Below are 20,311 nucleotides of genomic sequence, written 5' to 3'. Positions count from 1 at the left end.
TTTTTGGCAAAGTTGGGGTAAATTAATATGGGAAGAGAGCGTGAGGTTATCAGAAATCCTTGGAGTAGAGCAAATTCTGAAGAACATGTTTTGAGTACTGAATTACCAAACAAAGGCCAACATTCAGAAGACTACCTTAGGTACAAGCTGGACAACTACTTGTCAGTGAAGGCATGAAAGGCATTCCTGTCCAGGTATGGATTGGACTAGATGGTCTAAGAAATACCTTCCAACTCTGAGCCTGCTGTGTTTTTATAATTTGTTAAATGACTAGCTCACTCTCTGTCTCACTTTCTCACATATATGTATATATATGAATGTATTCATGAATAATTATGTACAAATACATACATATGTATAATTCCTTGAATTGAAAGCATGATATGTTGCTTACTATTTTCTTACTGTGTTTCCTAGAGGAGTTGCCACCAAAATGAAGACATGTCATTATATGACCCTAAGGGCAATGTGATCAGCCAGTTGGTGGGTGGGAAGGTGGGATGCATCTGACCCTCTACATGGGTATCAGTGGGGCTTTTCTGCAACCCAGCCACACTTAACCTTCATCCATTATCTTGCAACAATCTCCTATATTCCTCCAGTGTACAAGTTCCTAACTCCCCCCCACACACACACACACACATCAAATTCATGGTGACAGCCCTGAGAGCAATTTTCATCTTACTTGTATAACTTATGCTCTGTAAGTATCATTGAGAAAAATCTTCCCCTCCAACATACTGACCCTAAGATTATCTTGTGGCTGCATCAGGCCTACTTACCTGTTGGGATTCATTCTATTTCACTCAAAACAAGAAAAGGAAGGTCTGGGCAGAAGGCTGGTTCTTACCAGCCCGTTCAGGAGGTCAGACATTAAGCTCTGAGGGGTACCAGATGCAGCCACAAGATAATCTTAGGGGGTCGGTATGTTGGCATTACATATTTTAATATATCCTAGCACATAAGCATTTAATAAATCCTTTTAACTGATTGATTATTTTGCTCCAAAAACTCACCCTTCTTCCCAATTTTCCCATTTCTCTTGAAGAAAGTAATTTCCTAGGTTTACATCCTCATGTCATTCTTGATTTCTCTGTCTCTCTCACTTGCTCTGCACTTGTCATATCTCATGATTTCTGTCACCACAGTATTTCTATCTTCTCCTCTTCATTCACACAGCCACCAGCTTAAACCAGGCCATTATCACCTCTTACCTAGAATAATAAGTGGGCTCCTAATTGTTCTTCCTGCTCTAGGCCAATGAGATTTTCATAAAGGGTAGATTTGACTATGTGTTTGTCTCTCTCTTGACACACACACATACCACCCCATCTTCCTCTTCAGTTAAACTCCATTAACTCCCTCTTGACACTAGAATCAAATATATACTCAACCACTTGACATTTAAAGCCCTTCATAAATCTGTACCCCACCTTTCCCGTCTTATGGTATATTACTTCCTTCCTTCTCTGATCAAGCCAAAACTGCCTTTCCTACCTTTCTCAGTCATACAAAAACACAATTAAATTATCCAAACATTTGAAGAAGACAGTATATAATGATAGCATTGATAAAGTAGAAACATATAAAGAAAGAAGAATGGATTTGTTTACAATTTTTTGCTGCGTTGAAATCAGAAGCAATTGAAATTGCTTGGTATTAGGGGAAGGGGGGGGTTGCATTGTATATGATGTTAGTGTGTAAATATGACTCCTGGTAAAAAGCATTTATGTTCACTGATTGTTGTGGCCTATTTTTTTTATGTGTATCTTTGGATTTAAAAGTATTTCAAAAAAGAAATTTACTTGTTTGGGTAAATACATTGTTCAAATTAAGTAAAAAATAAATTACTAAGTTATTATTTGCAAGTTCACCCTACTCTCCAGGACATACATAGGGATTTTTGAAAATGGAGAATATTCAATCAGTCTGCAAAAAAGGTTTTTTGTATTTCTACCAAACAAAAAATATTTTTAAAATATTGTTTCACTTTTAATCTTTTTTCACTTTTACTTTACATGTTTATAATGTTCATAATATTATTACAGTAGCTTATCTATATAACTTATAAGTTAATATATACCTAGTAGAAGTGCATGCTAAAAACCATAAGGGCACACATTCCAAAAAGTGTGGAGATCACTATTTTATGTAAAATCTTAAGTCTAGAAATACCTCATTAAAGTTATAGATAGTGTCCTTATATTGTATTGAGAATTATTTGGCATTTTTTCCCTTAAATCATGGTGAATATTTATAAAAATAGAAGTTTTTGATGGTTTTTCAAATAGGTTAAATCATTTGTCATAAAAATTTGCTTTTAGCTTCTCGGAAACGACATAAGAAGGACAAAGATGATGATAAAGCTTGGGAGTATGAAGAGCGTGACAGACGAAGCTCTGGGGATCATAGGAGAAGTGGCCATTCTCATGAAGGCAGGAGGAGTTCCGGCGGTGGCCGTTATCGAAATCGCAGCCCATCAGATTCAGACATGGAAGATTATTCTCCTCCTCCCAGCCTTAGTGAGGGTAATCCATCATCATCAAAGGATTCCTTATGCTTTCTGATTTTACAGTAGATCTAACTTTAAAAAATTACTTTTTAAGTCTCTAAGAAGTTAATTTTCAGGGACTCTAATAACTTTATTTGTCTAAAAAATGCATATATATGTTAAATTTATATTGACATTGTTATTTTAAATTACTTCAGAAAGATATGTGAGACAAAAATGAAATATTTGTAATTAAAATTCTTATTTTAAAAGTCTCCTATCTTATTTTTAGTTGCTAGAAAAATGAAGAAAAGAGAAAAGCAAAAGAAACGGAAAGCTTATGAACCAAAACTAACACCTGAAGGTAAATTTTATTATATTTCCATATTATAATTTCCACTCTAAATTTTCAGCTGTGTTCATAAAATAATTTAAAAAAATGTTTTTCTCCACAACAGAAATGATGGATTCTTCTACTTTTAAGAGGTTTACTGCTTCAATTGAGAATATTTTAGAAAATCTCGAAGACATGGATTTTACAGCATTTGGTAATTAAATTTAAGAAGTATTATATATATATATAAATATATATATCTGCTTTTTGGGTGCTGCTAAGAGATACAGAGACAAATAAGATTCTTGTCTTCAAGGAGGTAACACTCCAATTGGAACATAAGACTGAAGAAATCAAAATGATACAAATCAGTGTATTATTGTGTGTTAGGTTTTCTGATATAGATAGTGAAGTAATTAAAAATTCTTAGGGTTTGAAGAATGGGAAAAATTGGTTGAACAGGATCTAATAATACAGAATTTTCAAGAGATGACACTGTATTTGGGAAAATACATTGATATGTGGGTACAAACAGTTAGGTAATGTCTTCCAACAGTACATTTTTTAAGCTTCTTCTTTGAGAGGATGTCAAGAGAACTTTATCACTTCTTCCACTATCACTTAAAAAAAAGATCTTGCACTGTTTTTTCCCCTAAGAATCAGTTTGATCCAGACAGCTTTTTTTGAAGCATAGTTGTTCTGGTATTTTCTACAGGCATTGTCAGGCCACTTGTCTCTATTTTTGTGATCTTTATAAGTATAGCAGTTACCAAGGCTCTTTCCAGTTTACAACCCTGCTCAGAGCTGCATTTAATACTTATTTTTTCAGCTAGTAATCATTCTCTCTTCCCCCCCCCCCCAAATAAAATGGAGAGGAGTTATGTAAAAGTATTAAATATTATCAGGCACTTGTTAGCTGTCTTAGTCTCTGAATAAATGAATGACTTTATGCTTATGGGTTTTGATTTTTAAAGCAAACATTATTTGAGAGAATTGTTCATTCTCCCACCCAACCCCCAAGTTTTACTAGTGTAGCTGGCACTGATAAACTGATTCAGTTTTAGGTAGGAAATCAGTTATAGACTGTGGTTTTCCATATTAATAAGAAATTTTGTTCTCCTGTCACCCTTTTTAAGCCAAGATCTTGTCCTAGGGATAAAGAAAAATGTTTATATATTGCTATTACTTGTTTAAATTGGTTTTATGTTTGCATGTATGTTCAGAAACAGATAACCAAGACTGAATTCCTCAATTGAACACATTTCTTAAAAAATAAAGCTAACCATGATGAAAACTTATTTCATCTAACCTGCGAAACTTTTCTTTTAGGTGATGATGAAGAAATTCCTCAGGAACTGCTATTAGGAAAACATCAGCTTAGTGAATTGGGCAGTGAATCTGCTAAAATTAAAGCAATGGGAATAATGGATAAGGTATTTTTCTAACTTAAAATTCATATGAATATCTGGTAATAAATATTTGTAATTGATTTTTTTAGATCCCATATTTACATTTAAAATTTTTTAAATAAATTGTTAATTTTGTAGTTCTTTAGAAAATGGTCAGAATCATAGCTAATTCAATAATTATGAAGCATCTGTTGCTCAAAGAACAGTATGCTAAGCCCGAGGGAAGATAACAAATTTTGGCATAATCCTGGCTTCCAAGGAACTTATTATATGTTGGGGTAAAGGGAACGTAGGAAAGAGCCCTGATAAGATGCATATACAGATAATTCTCAAAAGAATTTTAATATGTATATATAGATATAAAATTTCATAAATCAAAATCTTATAATTCTATTGCAATATATTTCTAAAAATAATAAGAATATGATACTACCAAAAGAATTTTTTTATCAGAGTTATAAGAGTACATTCCTGATACAAAGCAGAAAATATAGTACTAGTAACATATTAGTCCTTCTGAATCTTTGGTTTAATAATTTTATCACATTTAATTATAAGCCTTCATGTAAGAACAATATTTCTATCATTCATAAAACCACTAGGATTTTGTTTTGGGATTTAGTTTTTGCCATTCTAAACTTTGATGCCAAGAATATATGATTGGAGTGTTATTTTGAGGATCACACTGATAATTAAGTTTTCCATATAAATAAGGGATAAGTCAGTAAGTTCTATGATATTGATTCTACATAGTAACATATTTTTATAGAACTTTAAGATTTGCATTTCTGTGATTTTGCTAGCACAAATATTTTTTCCATTTTACAGAAATAATAAATGATGAGAGATTAATTCATGTGTCACATAACATTTATCTGAGAGTTTAGAAGGAGAAATTCATACCTAGATCTCCAGATTCCAAATCCAGCACTGTTACCTCCTGTACCATGCTTCATCATTTACAGTACCTCTCTGAATATTTTCCCCTCACTATAAACTATGAATAATTTCTTGCGTAAAGACAGCATAAGAATTATTTAAAATACCTAGTACCTATGGAGATGGTATTTGAAAAGAGGTAGCTCCATTACAAAGGTTTCTATTTTTTTGGGCTTTAGTTTGGAAAATTTCTATTTTTAACAAAATTTTTAATGTTTACTAATCATAGTTTTACTCTTTACTAAAACAATCCAGATATTTCTATGTATTCAGCAATGAAAATGGGATTATACCTACTGACATTATAATGAAGATATAGATTGATTTCCTTTTTGTAACTGATTTTTAAATTTATATTACAATGGGGAAATCTAAATCTTAGGTACTTAACATTTCTTAAAATTTTGCATAACTTTGTGTATTTATTTCTAAGTATAGTCAAAGATTCTGTGAAGGACTTTAGCTTTTTTTTCAGGACCAGCTAATTTATTCTTTTTAATATGGAAAAATTATGGGGAAGAGTAATTATGGTTATATTCACTTTATAAATAACATATTGAATTAAAAAGTTTACATAAGTGGTTCCCAAACTTTTTTGGCGTACTGCCTCCTTTCCAGAAAAAATATTACTTAGCCCCCTGGAAATTAATTTTTTTTAAAAATTTTAATAGCAATTAATAGGAAAGATAAATGCACCTGCGTGACCATCACTGCTCCCCTGGATTGCTGCAGCACCCACCAGGGGGTGGTAGCGCCCACTTTGGGAATCACTGGTTTACAAATCATATTTATCTCAGCAATTTCAGTTGTGTTAACATTTAATACTGCTTTTTTTTTTTTTTAAAGAAAATTTATTCTAATGATTTTAGATTTTCATAGAACTTTAGATCTGCAAAGGACTTTAGACATGACCTTCTTTAGTCCTCTTCCAGATGAGGAAACTGGATCAAAAAGTTTTGATGGTTTTCCCAAAATCCATATATCTATTCTGGCTAATCCAGGTTGCCTAAATTTTCTTCTGAATATTTCTTTTCATTTATGTGTCACTGTTTCCTCCATCCTATTTTAGATGATTGTTTCTTCATGAGTAATACTATATGTAACATTAACAATGGAATATATCAAAGATTTGTGACATCACAGGTAGCAACACATCATTAACTTAGTAACAAGTCTGAGTAGTATCATGAGACCCAAAGAGACTTGCTTGTAGACACACAAGGCATGAAGTGTCAAAGGAAGATTTGAACCCAGGGTTTCCTGATTCTTAAGTTTAACACTCAAATCCACTATGTTCTTTCATTCAAATTATGAATTCATTGTAACAACAACCCTAATAGTTGACATTTATATAATTTTTTAAGCATTTAAAGCACATATCTCAGTGGACCCTCCTAAAAGCTTTATATGTTAGATCCTGCAAATATTGTTTGCTCTGACCATTTTGCAAATTTGTAAACTGAATAAAAAGTTAAATGACTTGCTCCCTGTTAAACAGCCATTAAGTAGTGGGATATAATTAAGACCCAGATTTGATTACAAGTCTAGCCCTTTTCTCACCCACACCATCAACTTTTAGCACACTGTGACTTTTTATGCAAACCTGGTATTGAATGAATAACAAATATATTGATTCCCTGATGTGTTAGACATTATGTTTTTCCAGTTCTCTCAGGTTTGGGGAAAGCTCAGAATGATAGTTTTTTCTAGCCAGCTCCTCCTATTCACCTATAGGCAGAATCTAAAAATATAAATTTATTAATTTCCTCCATGCCTGTGTTAAACTTTTATTTAGCATCATGCACAGTACTCATGACTAGTAAAAAATGCAACCAAATTCAAAATTGGAGCATTTGGGTTATAGTTTAAACTGTAAACACTCACCTCACCTCTGAGCCACAGTTTTTTCATCTAGAAGAGAGTTGGATTGGAAATCTCTAAGATCCTTTATGTTGTATTTTTTTATGAATCCTCTTTAAAAGTATCACCAAAAATTTGAGTGCTAACAATTTCTTCTTATCCTTATATACAAATTCTTGATGTATAAAAACTAGAATCCAGTATATTGATTCCCTCCTCAGAATCGTGCTTATTACATAATAGAAAATCTAAAAAGAAGAAAGAAGATTTCCTCTCTTTTTCTGGAGAATGATAGTTTTCTATCTTTTGGAATCCCAAATGAAAACTTTAAAAGATTAATCTTAGTTAAATCACTGCATATTATTCTCATTTTTTAGGAATAACTAACACAATAATTTGTACTTTTTTATTGTAGCTTGCAACTGATAAAACAGTAAAAGTTCTAAATATTTTGGAGAAAAATATTCAGGATGGATCTAAGCTTTCTACATTGTTAAATCATGTAAGTTTAAAATGAATATTGATAATTCTGCCCTTAATTTTGTTATTATTTTATTATCTTCTACTATCTTTGGTCTTTTGACTTAACAAGTATCTTTTCTTTATTAATTTTTGGCTCTTTAATGAGAATATTTTTAAAACCTAAAAAATCAACTCCAATAAATTCAGTTTTTCTTTCAATTTTAAGAGCTTTCATTTAAGAAGGTTTTTCAAATGGGAGGGAAACTTTTAGTCAAAAAGCAAGTTAGTGACTACTGTGTCTGACATACTAATTGACATACAAGTTCAAAGAATGAGGCAATACTTATGAGTTTGTATTCTAACAAAGGATATGTATTTGTGTTTCTAAGATAAATTTAAAAGATATAAAGTATATTGAGGGAAGAGTTGGTCAACAGCGTCAAAATAGCAGACAGTATGAGACTAAAAACATCAAATTTTGCAATAATTGATAACTTTGGAAAGAATAGTTTCAATTAAATGTTGAAATTGAAACTAGTCTGCAAAGGATCAGAGAGAGGAGAAGTAGAGGCAAAATACAGACAACTTTTTTATAAATTTGAAAAAGAGGAGACATATAGGTTGATAAATTAAGACTATAATAGGGTATAGTTATGATTTTTTTAAGGTTGGAGAAGACTTAGCCTTGCTTTTGAAGTTCCAGAGAAAAATAGTTTGAGCTAGTTATTCACTGATTTGTATTGGTTGTTACTTAAAATTGCTGTTGACATATCTATCTTCAAAGGTGATAATATTCATCCTAAAATGATTGTTAAAAGCATTATATAAAATAAATACTTTGAATGTTGTTTCATATTCAGATATAATTTTACCATTTACATCTCAAAACCGCTGCACCAAATTATGATAATTTTGTTTATATGTGTGTAATATATGTGTATGTATATTTATATCATTTATGTATATGTATGTATATATACATATATATCTGTTAATGATTGTTTATAAAACGGTTACAAGAAATGGTAGTAATTTTATGTTTGTGGTGTTTGTAAAATGGTAAAATCCCAATGGCTTGGGATTTCTGAGTTGGAAGGGACAATCCTACCAGAGCATCCTTATAGAATTTTGTTTGTGCAGGAATCACTTGTAAATGTATTGAACTCTGCTTTAAGGCTCTGTGGTTCCTGCTTTGTAGGATTTTAAAGTATATGTTATATATTTGCTTTCAGGATCTGATCCCAATTAAATAGATGAAACACATGTCTTGAGGAAAGTTAAATAACATTTAAAAACAGTTTGTGATAATAAATATTCATTGAATAATCAACAAGTACTTTTAAGAGTGTAGGAAGAAAGTGATAGTGATAATCATATTATATACTTCATTTCATTTTTAACTTAACATTTTCAAATTAAACATTTGAAACTTAGTATCAAATACGAATAGAAACAACTATGCTTGCTTAATCACTATATTTAAGTTGAATACATATAAAGCAACTTAACACTTTAGTATTCTACTTTCCATTCTGCTTTCCTTTATGACCATAATTAATGTGTAATCCATTCTTCTGCTTCTTTTTTTTACCCCCTTTGCATTATTTAGTAAAAAATTTTACACATTTATTTGTATTCATTATACTTTAATTGCCTTATAGTATAATTCCAGTTAAAAATATGTCCCAACAGTACTTTTTAAAACTTTTTCAGGTTTACACAGCCACTTAATATAGCTATAAAAATCTAGAAGCAACTTGAATACCCAATTCATGTTTAAATGTAAAATATTTATTGGCATCTTCAGTATCTAAATCCTTAGAATTCTTCCCAGAATTCTTTCTCTAATACTCCCAAGGAATCTTAACAAATATCAGTTTTGAAGAAAAGAATCATTAAAACTAAGCAATATAATATATAACCAAAATCTGAAAATATATATATGTATATAATGTACATATCTATTGGACCCCTCCTACCTTTGGGGGGTGGGTATCTAATTATATATCTTCTTTGATGCCATTCTGGTTCTTTGTAATTTTCTAGCATTCATCTTTGATTATTGTGATTTTGTTCTTATTTAACCAGAGATCTAAGACCTATAACCTTAAATTGCACTAAGACTTTTGAGACACTGAGTAATTTTTTTTCACATTCCAACACTTTTCCTTTTTATTCTAGATATATCAATTTTGTTTTTACAGAAAATTTTCAATTTCTTATTAATTAACTTACCATTTCTAATTGCCTTTAATCCCTTGTTTGGTAATAAGATATACTTCTTACCCATGTCTATGAAAGGCATGTGATCTCTTTTTTTAAAAAATATTTTTATCTATTAAATATTTAGGCCAGATACTCATTTTGAACAAATAATACAGTAGTACTATACAAGCTATTCTCAAAAAGTGAAAAAGAAAACACCCTGCTAGATCTCTATTATGAGACATATATCGTTCCTGTAACTAAACCAAAAAAAGTAATGCAAGGAAAAGTACTTATAGAATAATGACACTGAAGAAGAAAAATATGGAGAAACCTAATTATGGAGAGAGTTACAAAACCAGCAGATGTTTGTTTTACAACTGTCAACATAATGACATCACCTAACATGCCAAAAGCTGTATATGTTGAAAATAGAGTTATACAATATACTACATTTCATTTACTAATATTTATATGTTAATGAATAGTGATTCAATAATTTAAAATTAAAATCTTACAAAAGAGACAATAACAATTCATCTAAGAAATCATTTAACACCAGAAAAGCAGAAAGAATGGTTCAACATTAGGATAATAGTCAACATAGCCATGTTTTAAAAACATTCCAAACCACATGATTATCTCAAAGCCTTTGACAGAGTACAACACTCATTTATGCTAAAATATCTGCAAAGTATATGCATGAAAGGGATTTTAATATGATTTTTTAAAGTATCTGTTTAAAACCAAAAGCAAGCAGTATACTGTGGAAACTTTCTAATAAATGCAACAGTAAAGTAAGGCTGCCCAACTCTTGCTATTGTTTAATATGGTTTTAGAAAAGCTAACATGAGCAATAAGACACGGGAAATAGTAGTTTAAAGGCATAAAATAGGTAAAAATGGAATTAAAACTATACATATTTCCTTGGGCACAGTGATTTCCTTAAGAAATCATGGTGAAGAGACAAATATATTCATTGAAACAAAATCTTCAGCAAAGTTGCAGGCTACAAAGTAAACCCACAAAAATTCAACATAATTCAGCTCCCCATGGAGTTCTATTCTGAAACCAAGAGAGAATTGCCTTTAATCTTTCCCAGAACCAGACAAACATAGTTCTTCCATACTATGTCAACACATGTATAACCTCCCGCCCCAATGTGTTACAATTTTCATTTATGTTGTATTTTAAAAAGTAAATGTGTATATCTCTGCTACATTAACAATCTGTTCTTTTATAGAATAATGACACTGAAGAAGAGGAACGTCTGTGGAGAGACCTAATTATGGAAAGAGTTACAAAATCAGCAGATGCTTGTCTTACAGCTATCAACATTATGACATCACCTAACATGCCAAAAGCTGTATATATTGAGGATGTAATAGAAAGAGTTATACAATACACTAAGTTTCATTTACAAAATACTCTTTATCCTCAATATGATCCTGTCTACAGAGTGGATCCCCATGGGGGTTAGTTTGTCATTATTTATTGATGTATATACACTTTTTAATTTAGTCCTTCACTAAAACTTTGTTTATCTATTTTTCTAAGAAAAACAGAATTAATATATGATTACTTCAGGTGGTACCATAATCTAAAACAGTGCAAAATTAGAAAGGGTATAGAAATGTCTCCTTGAGTTTTTTTATTCCAGTAGTTTTTTTTCTATTAATGTGACCCATTATCAATTAGCTATCATAACTCAACAATAATTTATTTAGAAAATATTATATTCACAGCAGAGGTACTATTGCACTGAAATGGAAAAAAGCAGCTTATACACCTTTTTGTTTCTCCATTTATTTTTTGTCAGAAATGAGGATGGAATTATAATTGTGGGAATAGCAGCATTAAGCTTCAAAATCTTTTCCTTTCCCAATTTTCTAAAAATAGACAATGAAATAATCGTAGTTTCAGCTGTACGAGGATAGAAGATATTGAACATTGTATAATCTAAATTTGGCCATATATTATCAAATGATTTTGACTTTAAGTAAAATATATATAATTCTAAATTTACCAAGTCAATGTAATTCAAAATTCAATTGCTCTTCTTTCCTCTTGGTCTTTGTTGAAGCAAAAAGATTTCACAAGACCTCCAAAGTATGTCATAAGTGACCTATTGCTATATCAGAATGTTTACTTTTCAAGTTAAGTATCAAGGAATATTTTTTCTTTCAATATATGACTTTATGTTAAATGGTATGGGAGGAATCTCATATTTTATGTTTACTATATATAAGAAAAACATCTTTCAAATTTTTAAATCATAAAATGTATATTTCTTTTAAAAATGTTTTATTGATAATATTTTTCCTAATTAAAAAAATTTTTTTAGGAGGAGTATTAACCTCAAAGGCAAAACGTGCCAAGTGCTCCACTCATAAGCAGAGGGTAATCGTAATGCTTTATAACAAAGTTTGTGATATCGTTAGCAGCTTAGCAGAACTTTTGGAAATACAGCTCCTAACTGATACAACAATTCTTCAGGCAAGTATTTCTGAGATATTTTAATTACTAAATGATAAATTAAAAGGTATAATTTTACTTTTATTCATTATCAATGCCAAATTAGTATTTTAACTCCAAATAGAATAATTTTATTCAAAGTGCTACATTAGAAGTATTTTTAATGTAATTTTGGCCAAAGACACACTTATTAAATATAAGATAAATGTTTTGATAAATGTCCTATTGATTCTCTAAAAGATAAGCCACAGTTTCCCCAAAACTGTCATCTTGCAAATTGATGTGTGTCCTGAGTTGCCTTATTTGCTTTAGTAGGTTTGAGGATTGTTTATTTATTTATTTGTTTGCTTGTTTTTTAAGTAAGCCCTTGCCTTCCGTCTTGGAGTCAATACTGTTTATTGGCTCCAAGGTAGAAGAGTGGTAAGGGCTAGGCAATAGGGGTTAAGTGACTTGCCCAGGGTCACACAGCTGGGAAGTGTCTGAGGCCAGATTTGAACCTAGGACCTCCCACCTCTAGGTCTGGCTCTCAATTCACTGAACTACCCAGCTGCACCCTGAGGATTTTTTTAAAACAATGTATCATAGTCCACAAAGCTCTCTACTGAAGAGTCCTGGTTGGCCTGGCCTGCTATGTGGAAGTTTACAGCTGTTCAGTCTGTTGGGTTGAGGAGAGGTTGGGTGGGGTGTTTATGTATGTATTACTACTAAGCAAAATAAGTAGCCGATTGGGCAAGTGAGGTGACCAACAAAATACATATGGAATGGTTCCCAAGGTCTTTCTAACAAGTTTGTATGTTTGTTATCTAGAAAGTTTGGACATAATAATGAAAGGTTTTTTTTCCCTAATTTTTTCAGATATCATCAATGGGAATAACACCATTTTTTGTAGAAAATGTCAGTGAACTCCAATTATGTGCCATCAAATTAGTCACTGCAGTAAGTACAATTTGAATCAGTTGGCATTTGTTTTTTTAATTATGTCAATAAGAAAATAGTAACCAAAATGTCACTAATATTTTGCAGATTATAGCTATCTGGTAATTTTTTAAATCTTCATTTCTGTAGAAAAGCTCTTTGAAATTAAAATTATTCTCATCTTGCTTTTTCACTAGAACACTATGTTATTCTGACAGAGATATAGAGCTACCTTTGCCAGCCCCTCCCCCCCAAAAGTATCATTAATGATTTGTGACATAATTACTGATAATTACTTTTTCATTTTTTCTTCTCTACCCAATAGAATTCAGGTTCCCAGAGGGAAGTTAGCATTGAGGTTTTTTTCTTTATCTCTACAGTGCCTAATATAATGCCTTTCATTCAAATTGTCACTTATTAAATCCTTTTTGAATTATCAACAAAAAATACTCATCTGCCTGACCAAATTCTCAGGATCTTTCCAAGTCAGAATTGATTATTTGGGGGTTTTATTGATTATGTAAATGGCCCTTACTAAGTGCTAGCACTATGCTATACACCAGTGGTTCCCAAACTTTTTGACATACCGCCCCCTTTCCAGAAAAAATATTACTTAGCGCCCCCTGGAAATTATGAAACTATTTATTGAACTCAGAATAGAATGTAATCCAAAAAAAGTGTGGCCATCACTGTCCCCCTGGATCATTGCAGCACCCACCAGAGGGAATCACTGCTATACACCATAAATACAAAGAAAAGTCAGAAACCTTTTCTGCTCTTAAGAAACTTATGTTTTAGTTCCTCAGTGGACATGTAAGAAACATACGTGGTAGATGGAACATAGTATTGTTGAGAATTAAAATCTGGTATGTTGTTTTTGTTTTCATTAAATGTTAATCTCTTGGGTTTTGTTTTTTTTTTTTATCTGATGACTGCTTAAATAGGTATTCTCAAGGTATGAAAAACATAGGCAGTTGATTTTGGAAGAAATTTTTACTTCACTTGCAAGATTACCAACCAGCAAGAGGAGTCTAAGGAACTTCAGGTAAAACAGAATTGGTCCATTGTAATGGAGGCCTCAGGAAATCATAACAATATATTATAATTTGCCTTTGTTTTCAAAGAAAGCAAACCTAGGGATTAGGATAATAAAACTATATTCCAGTTTTTCTACAGAAAATAATTATCATTGAAGAGAGTGAGTTGAAAGATCAAATCACCTTTCCTTATGCAACTTCTTCCTTGATCATCCTATTCTCTTTGCATCATAGTAGTGTAGCAAGCCCATATCACACAACACATCAGATATGAGTGTACAGCACAGCCTTTTTTTTTTTTTTTTAAAGTGTACCTGTTTCTAGAAGTTGCTTCAATCTAATTCAAGAAGACAAAAATAAGAATAGGTAGAAAGTATATAGAAAATCATCTTAACTATATCAAGATATACGTTTTGGCAATTAATGATTTTCTGAAGTGGACTGTGATGCTGATGCTGTAAGAGACAGATCCTTCTAACTGAAGATCTTCACCTAAAGCTATTTAGTCATTTGGGGATGTTGTAGAAAGTGGATTTTTTTTCACAAGTAGTTTAAATTAGATGACCTCTGAGTAAAGCCTCTTCCATCTCAGATTCTGTGTCAGCACTTCCTTGCTGTTGTTTGGGCTATTCCAAGTAATGTACGGATCAGAAAATCCCTTCCTATACCTCACATCTAACATTATTTGAAAGACTTGAACATTATAATCCCATTAATGAAAGTTGCACATTTTGTGGTATTCTTGGAATTCACTTTTGAGGAAGCAGAAAACTTAAAGTATAGAAAATGGGATTTTCTTTCATAACAATAATAATAGCTAGCTTTTTTCTCATTTTACCCTCACAGCAACCCTTGTTAGGCATATGCTATATTATCCCCATTTTACAGTTGAAAAAACTGAGGCAAGGAGAAGTTAAGTAACGTGCCATGGGTTACACCAATTTGAACTCACACTTTCCTCATTTCTTGCTCACTATCCAGGGTGCTACATTAGCTGCCTCAAAGGAAGTTTTAACAGATCTTCACCTTTGTCTCAAAAACAAAACAAACTCCCTTAGCTTTTGAAGCCTTCATGATTTGACTTCAGTTCATCCTTCCAAGCTGATATACCTTACTCCTAAGCCATTCTTTGCTTAAGCCAAATAGCCTCTTTGCTTATTTAAATCATTTGTTAAAATTAAATTTTATTTTCAGTTCTGTATTCTTTCCCTCCTAACTCTACCTCCCTTGCTCTACCTCCCTTGCCCAATGAAAAAATCAATTAAAACTTCTTTTAAATGTATATAATCTAGCAAAAGAAATTCTCACATCAGGCATGTCCAAAAAAGAAGTGCTTCTGTTTACATGCTGGGGCTGCCATTGAGGTGTGTGTATAACATTTTTATCATGAGTTCTCTTGTACTGTGGTTGGTTGTATTGGATTAATCAAAGTTCTTAAAACTTTAAAAGATCTTTGTTTTTACAGCATTATTATGTAAATTGTTCTCCTAGTTTTGCTCACTTCACTTCAAATGAGTTAATACAAGTCTCAGATTTTTCTAAAACAATTACTTTTATGATTTCTTATTACATGGTAGCATTCTGTCACATATACTGTAACTTGGTCAGCCATTCCCCAAATAATGGGCAACTCTTCTGTTTCAAGTTCTTTGAAAGTACAAAAAACAGCAGCTGTAAATGTTTTGATAGATAAGGATTTTTTTTCTTTCTCTGATCTCTCTGCATAATAGACCTAATGGAATTATTATTGGATTAAAGAAAATAGATAGTTTAATACCTTTTGGGATATAGTTCCAAATTGCTTCCCAGAATATCTGAATCAGTGATAGCTCCACTAAAAGTGGATCATTGTATTTGCAGTTATGCACATCCTCTCCAGTATTGTCATTTTGCTATTTAGTGTTTGAGAACATTTTTCAGTGACTTAAGTAGCTTAGATTATTTCCCCTGGGGAAAAAAATTAAGAATGACTGTTTTTCTTGTAAATATAATTTCTTTACCTATATGTCTTAGAAATGAGATATGTTTATCAGAGAAACTTCATGTAAAGTTTCTTTTGCCCCATTTCCTACTTTTCTTCTAAGATACATGGATTGATTTTGTTTGTGCAAATATATATATATATATATTTTTAAGTAATCAAAATTATCCATTCAGCTTCCTCTAAACATTGATCACTTCTTTTGTTGTAAACTCTTCCTGTATCCATTGATGTTACACTGTACATCAAAATCATTTCCCATTTTGAACTTATCTTGGTTTGTGGTATAAGATATTGGTCTAAACATAAGGTTTCTGCTGTGGATTGTTTTATAATTATCCTAATAATATTTATCAAATAGTGGGGTTTTCCCTCAGTAGCTGGGAATCTGGGTTTTATTAAACACTAGGTTGCTATGTTGGTTTTTTAAAAATATATAAGTGTTATATTTTACTAAGCAATTTCTATTTCTTACCCAAATCCAAATTGTTTTAGTGATTATATCTTTGTATTGTAGTTTGAGATTTGGTATTAACAAGCCCATTTCCCACATTTTAAAATTAATTCCCTTCATGTTCTTGACCTTTTTCTAACTTAATTACTTTTTTTTCTTAGCTTTAGAAAGTAATCCTCTGGTAATTTGATTGATATGGTACTGAATGAGTAAATTAATCTATTGTCATTTGTATCATGCTGAGGCTGAGCCTACCCATGAACTACTATTATTTCTCCAATTGCTTAGATATGGCATCATTTGTTTGAATGGAGGGTGTCATAATTGTACTCATATGATTCCTGCATGAGTCTTGGTTGGTTAGCTTCCAAATAGTTTATGCTGTCTCTATTTTAAATAGAATCTTTATTTCTATTTATCCCTGTTCAAATTCATTGGTAATATATAGAAATAAATGCTGATGATTTTTGTAGATTTACATTCTGCAACTATGATCATATTGTTAATTATTTCCATTTGTTTTCAAGGAATTCTAGTATTCTATAAAGAAAACATATCTACAAAATGTAATAACTTTGTTTCTTTAAATATGTTTACTTTTTTTCATTTCTCTTTTTTGTGGCACTTAGTCTAGAATATAGGAGTTGTAGCATTATGTCAAATAGTAATGATGGTAAGAGACACTTTGGCTTTACCTCTAATTGGAAAGACTTCCAACTTTTCTCCATTTCAGATAATATTTGATCTTGTTTTGTTTTAACACATATTTTTTTAGAAAACTTCAATTTATTGTTTTCTAGTGGTTTTAACAAGAATGGATATTATATTGTCAAAAACTTTTTCTCCATCCACTGACATGATTATATGACTTTGTTTTGTTATTAATGTGGTGAATTGTCTTATAATAGTTTTCCTAATATTAAACTAGCCCTGATGCCTTCTTGTTACTCCAAACTGGTCATTGTGTATGATTGCGATATGTTCTGTAGTCGTCTTCTTTTTTTTTTTTTAAACTCTTACCTTCCATCTCGGAGTCAATACTGTGTGTTGGCTCCAAGGCAGAAGAGTGGTAAGGGTAGGCAATGGGGGGTCAAGTGACTTGCCCAGGGTCACACAGCTGGGAAGTGTCTGAGGCCAGATTTGAACCTAAGACCTCCCGCCTCTAGGCATGGTTCTCAATCCACTGAGATACCCAACTGCCCCCCTGTAGTCTTCTTGCTAATACTTTATTTAAAATGTTTACTTTAATATTCACTAAGGATATTGATATATAGTTTTCTCCATTTGATTATCTGGATTAGTTATTTACCTTAGACACATTATTAGACATATTAACCATGTGTCATAGGAGGAATTTGAAAAGAATCCTTTTCTTGTTTTTTCAGACAAGTTTATGAAATACTGTAATTAATTTGTTCTTATTTTACTTGTCAGTTCATCTGGTACCAGAGTTTCCTTTGGGAGTTTATGACTTGTTCAATTTCATTTTCAAAGATAGTTGTTTAAATACTCTTATTTCGTATTCTATAACCTGTGCAATTTATAGATTTGTAAATATTCATCCACTTTATTTAAATTGTAGATTCTCATCATTTCTTTCCTTTCTAACTTGGCTTATAAAGCTATCTTTTTATTTTTAATACTGGTAATTTTTTTAAATGAACTTATTTGATGACATCTCTTACCACTTTTTTCCCCCAAAAAAACTAGCTTCTAGGTTTCTTTATTAATTCAGTGGGTTTTTTTTACTTTCAATTTCTTAATTTCTCCTTTGATTTTTAGAATTTCTATTTTGGTGTTTAATTGACGATTTTTAAGTTATTGGTTTACTATGGTTTTTTTTATTGCACAGACATTTATTAGATATATTCTTTTCTTTTATATTGATAAATGCATTTAGAACAGTGATGGGCAAACTTTTTAAAGAGGGGGCCAAAGGAAAGGAAATGCTCATCTGTTTCTAAGGCAACTCTTTCAAGTTTCATTGTTTTGTATCCCACTCATTTTATTTGTCAGATTAGGAATAATGTCCTGTGGCTGGATAGAATATTTCAGGGGGCTGCATCTGGCCGACAGGCCGTAATTTTGCCCATCATTGCTTTAGAAGAATAAATTTTCTTTTTAAGTACTGCTCTAACTCTATCTCCAAAATTTTGTAATTCTTGTCATTATATTTAATGAAACTAATTGTTTCTGAGATATATACTTTGACCCACCCATTCCTGTAGATTAAAGTAGTTTCCAGTTAATTTAAAATCTTTGTTTAAAAAATTCTTCATTTTTTATATATAATTGTTATTGAATTCTGATCAGTAAAAGATATATTTAATATTTCTGCTTTTCTGCATTGGTTTTTTTTTTAAACCCCTAACTTCTGTGTATTGGCTCATAGGTGGAAGAGTGGTAAGGGTGGGCACATCGGGGTCAAGTGACTTGCCCAAGGTCACACAGCTGGGAAGTGTCTGAGGCCAGATCTAAACCCAAAACCTCCTGTCTCTAGGCCTGACTCTCAATCCATTGAGCTACCCAGCTGCCCCCTGTATTTATTTTTTAAGGATTTTTTGCACATGGCTAGTTTTAGTGAAGGTACCATCTCCTACTAAAAAAAGTTATATTCCTTTCTATTTTTATTCAGTGTTCCCAGAAGTTCCCTGAAAAAATCCTCTTCTAGTCTTTCTTTTTTATTGTTGTTATGTTTACCTAAGTGTGTGAGGGGTAAATTAAAATCCTCTGCTATTTTGACTGTACTTCTCTTTATAATTTATTTAAATTTTCCATTGAAAATGGAATTCTTCTGCCCTTTGATGTATCTATTTAATATTGATAAAATTCATTGTCTAAGCTACATTTTAGCACAATATCTTTCCTTGTTTATCTCCTTAAATTTGTGAAGTTTTTTCTGTATCTATGTCTGAGATCATGACTGCTAGCCCTGTATTTTTTTACTTCAGATGAAGTAAAATAGATTTTGCTCCATCTCTTTATTTTAACTATGTATGTCCCACAGGAAAGGGTCTCTTGGAAGGATGACAGCGTCGGCATAAACGAGAATGAGAACAGTCAGAGTTTCAGCCAGGCTTCACAGAAACTGTTCTGATCTGGCTTGGGCTGTCTTTATTTTATATACTTTAAAGATCACAAATATGATTGGCATGGAATTTCATTTTTCAACATAAATCTTTTCTTAGAGATAATAGTCATACATTAACTTTGTTACTAACTACTTTTTCATTCTCTAGTAACTTTCAATATTTTTCAAAGATAGGTGGGGTGGCATGTACCAGTCTTTTCTAGGAACAACTTCTCTATTTTTCATCCCTTGTCCTTCCTATGTTAACATTCTGGATCAGGGATCAGAGGAGGCTTGGAAACAGTCCTAGCCTGTTATTTTGCCAGCTCCTGTACATGGGAGTGAAAAATCCAAGTATACAGTTTCATTAGGGTTTAAAATCTTTAACATTAACTCATTGTTTGTTGGATAATTGTGAGGTGACTTTTAGGGGAATTTCTGTATTATACATGTAAGGGTGGGACTTTCCTGGGAGTCTGTAGAGGCCCCAGGCAGCCCCCAGCTATTCTTCTGTATTTTCCTAGGGCTGAGTAGTGTTATTGATCATTATGATTTCAATAATAGGGTGTATCAGTTAGAGAGGAGTCACACAGGTTTTCCATCCTTCCTAAAGGTCGCTTTGCAGCCCTTGGTCCCCACCTGTGACCATGTCAGACAGGATGGGTTTTATGGCTCCTGG

The 20,311-nt window shown here is 31.8% G+C and overlaps 1 protein-coding gene across 1 annotated transcript in view; it reads left to right on the top strand.

Annotated features, from left to right (window-relative positions):
- NIPBL (NIPBL cohesin loading factor) overlaps positions 1–20,311 on the top strand; it is a 243,150-nt gene that overhangs the window by 174,258 nt on the left and 48,581 nt on the right. Inside the window, exons 13-21 of the mRNA XM_044664328.1 lie at positions 2,325–2,528; positions 2,784–2,855; positions 2,950–3,039; positions 4,155–4,258; positions 7,449–7,535; positions 10,944–11,175; positions 12,045–12,196; positions 13,031–13,111; positions 14,035–14,135. Coding sequence (XP_044520263.1) covers positions 2,325–2,528; positions 2,784–2,855; positions 2,950–3,039; positions 4,155–4,258; positions 7,449–7,535; positions 10,944–11,175; positions 12,045–12,196; positions 13,031–13,111; positions 14,035–14,135 — 1,123 coding nt within the window. The remainder of the gene's footprint in view (positions 1–2,324; positions 2,529–2,783; positions 2,856–2,949; positions 3,040–4,154; positions 4,259–7,448; positions 7,536–10,943; positions 11,176–12,044; positions 12,197–13,030; positions 13,112–14,034; positions 14,136–20,311) is intronic.

This window comes from Gracilinanus agilis, chromosome 1 (assembly GCF_016433145.1).
Source record: "Gracilinanus agilis isolate LMUSP501 chromosome 1, AgileGrace, whole genome shotgun sequence".
NCBI classification, from domain to species: domain Eukaryota; kingdom Metazoa; phylum Chordata; class Mammalia; order Didelphimorphia; family Didelphidae; genus Gracilinanus; species Gracilinanus agilis.
This window is presented reverse-complemented; position numbering and strand designations above follow the sequence as displayed.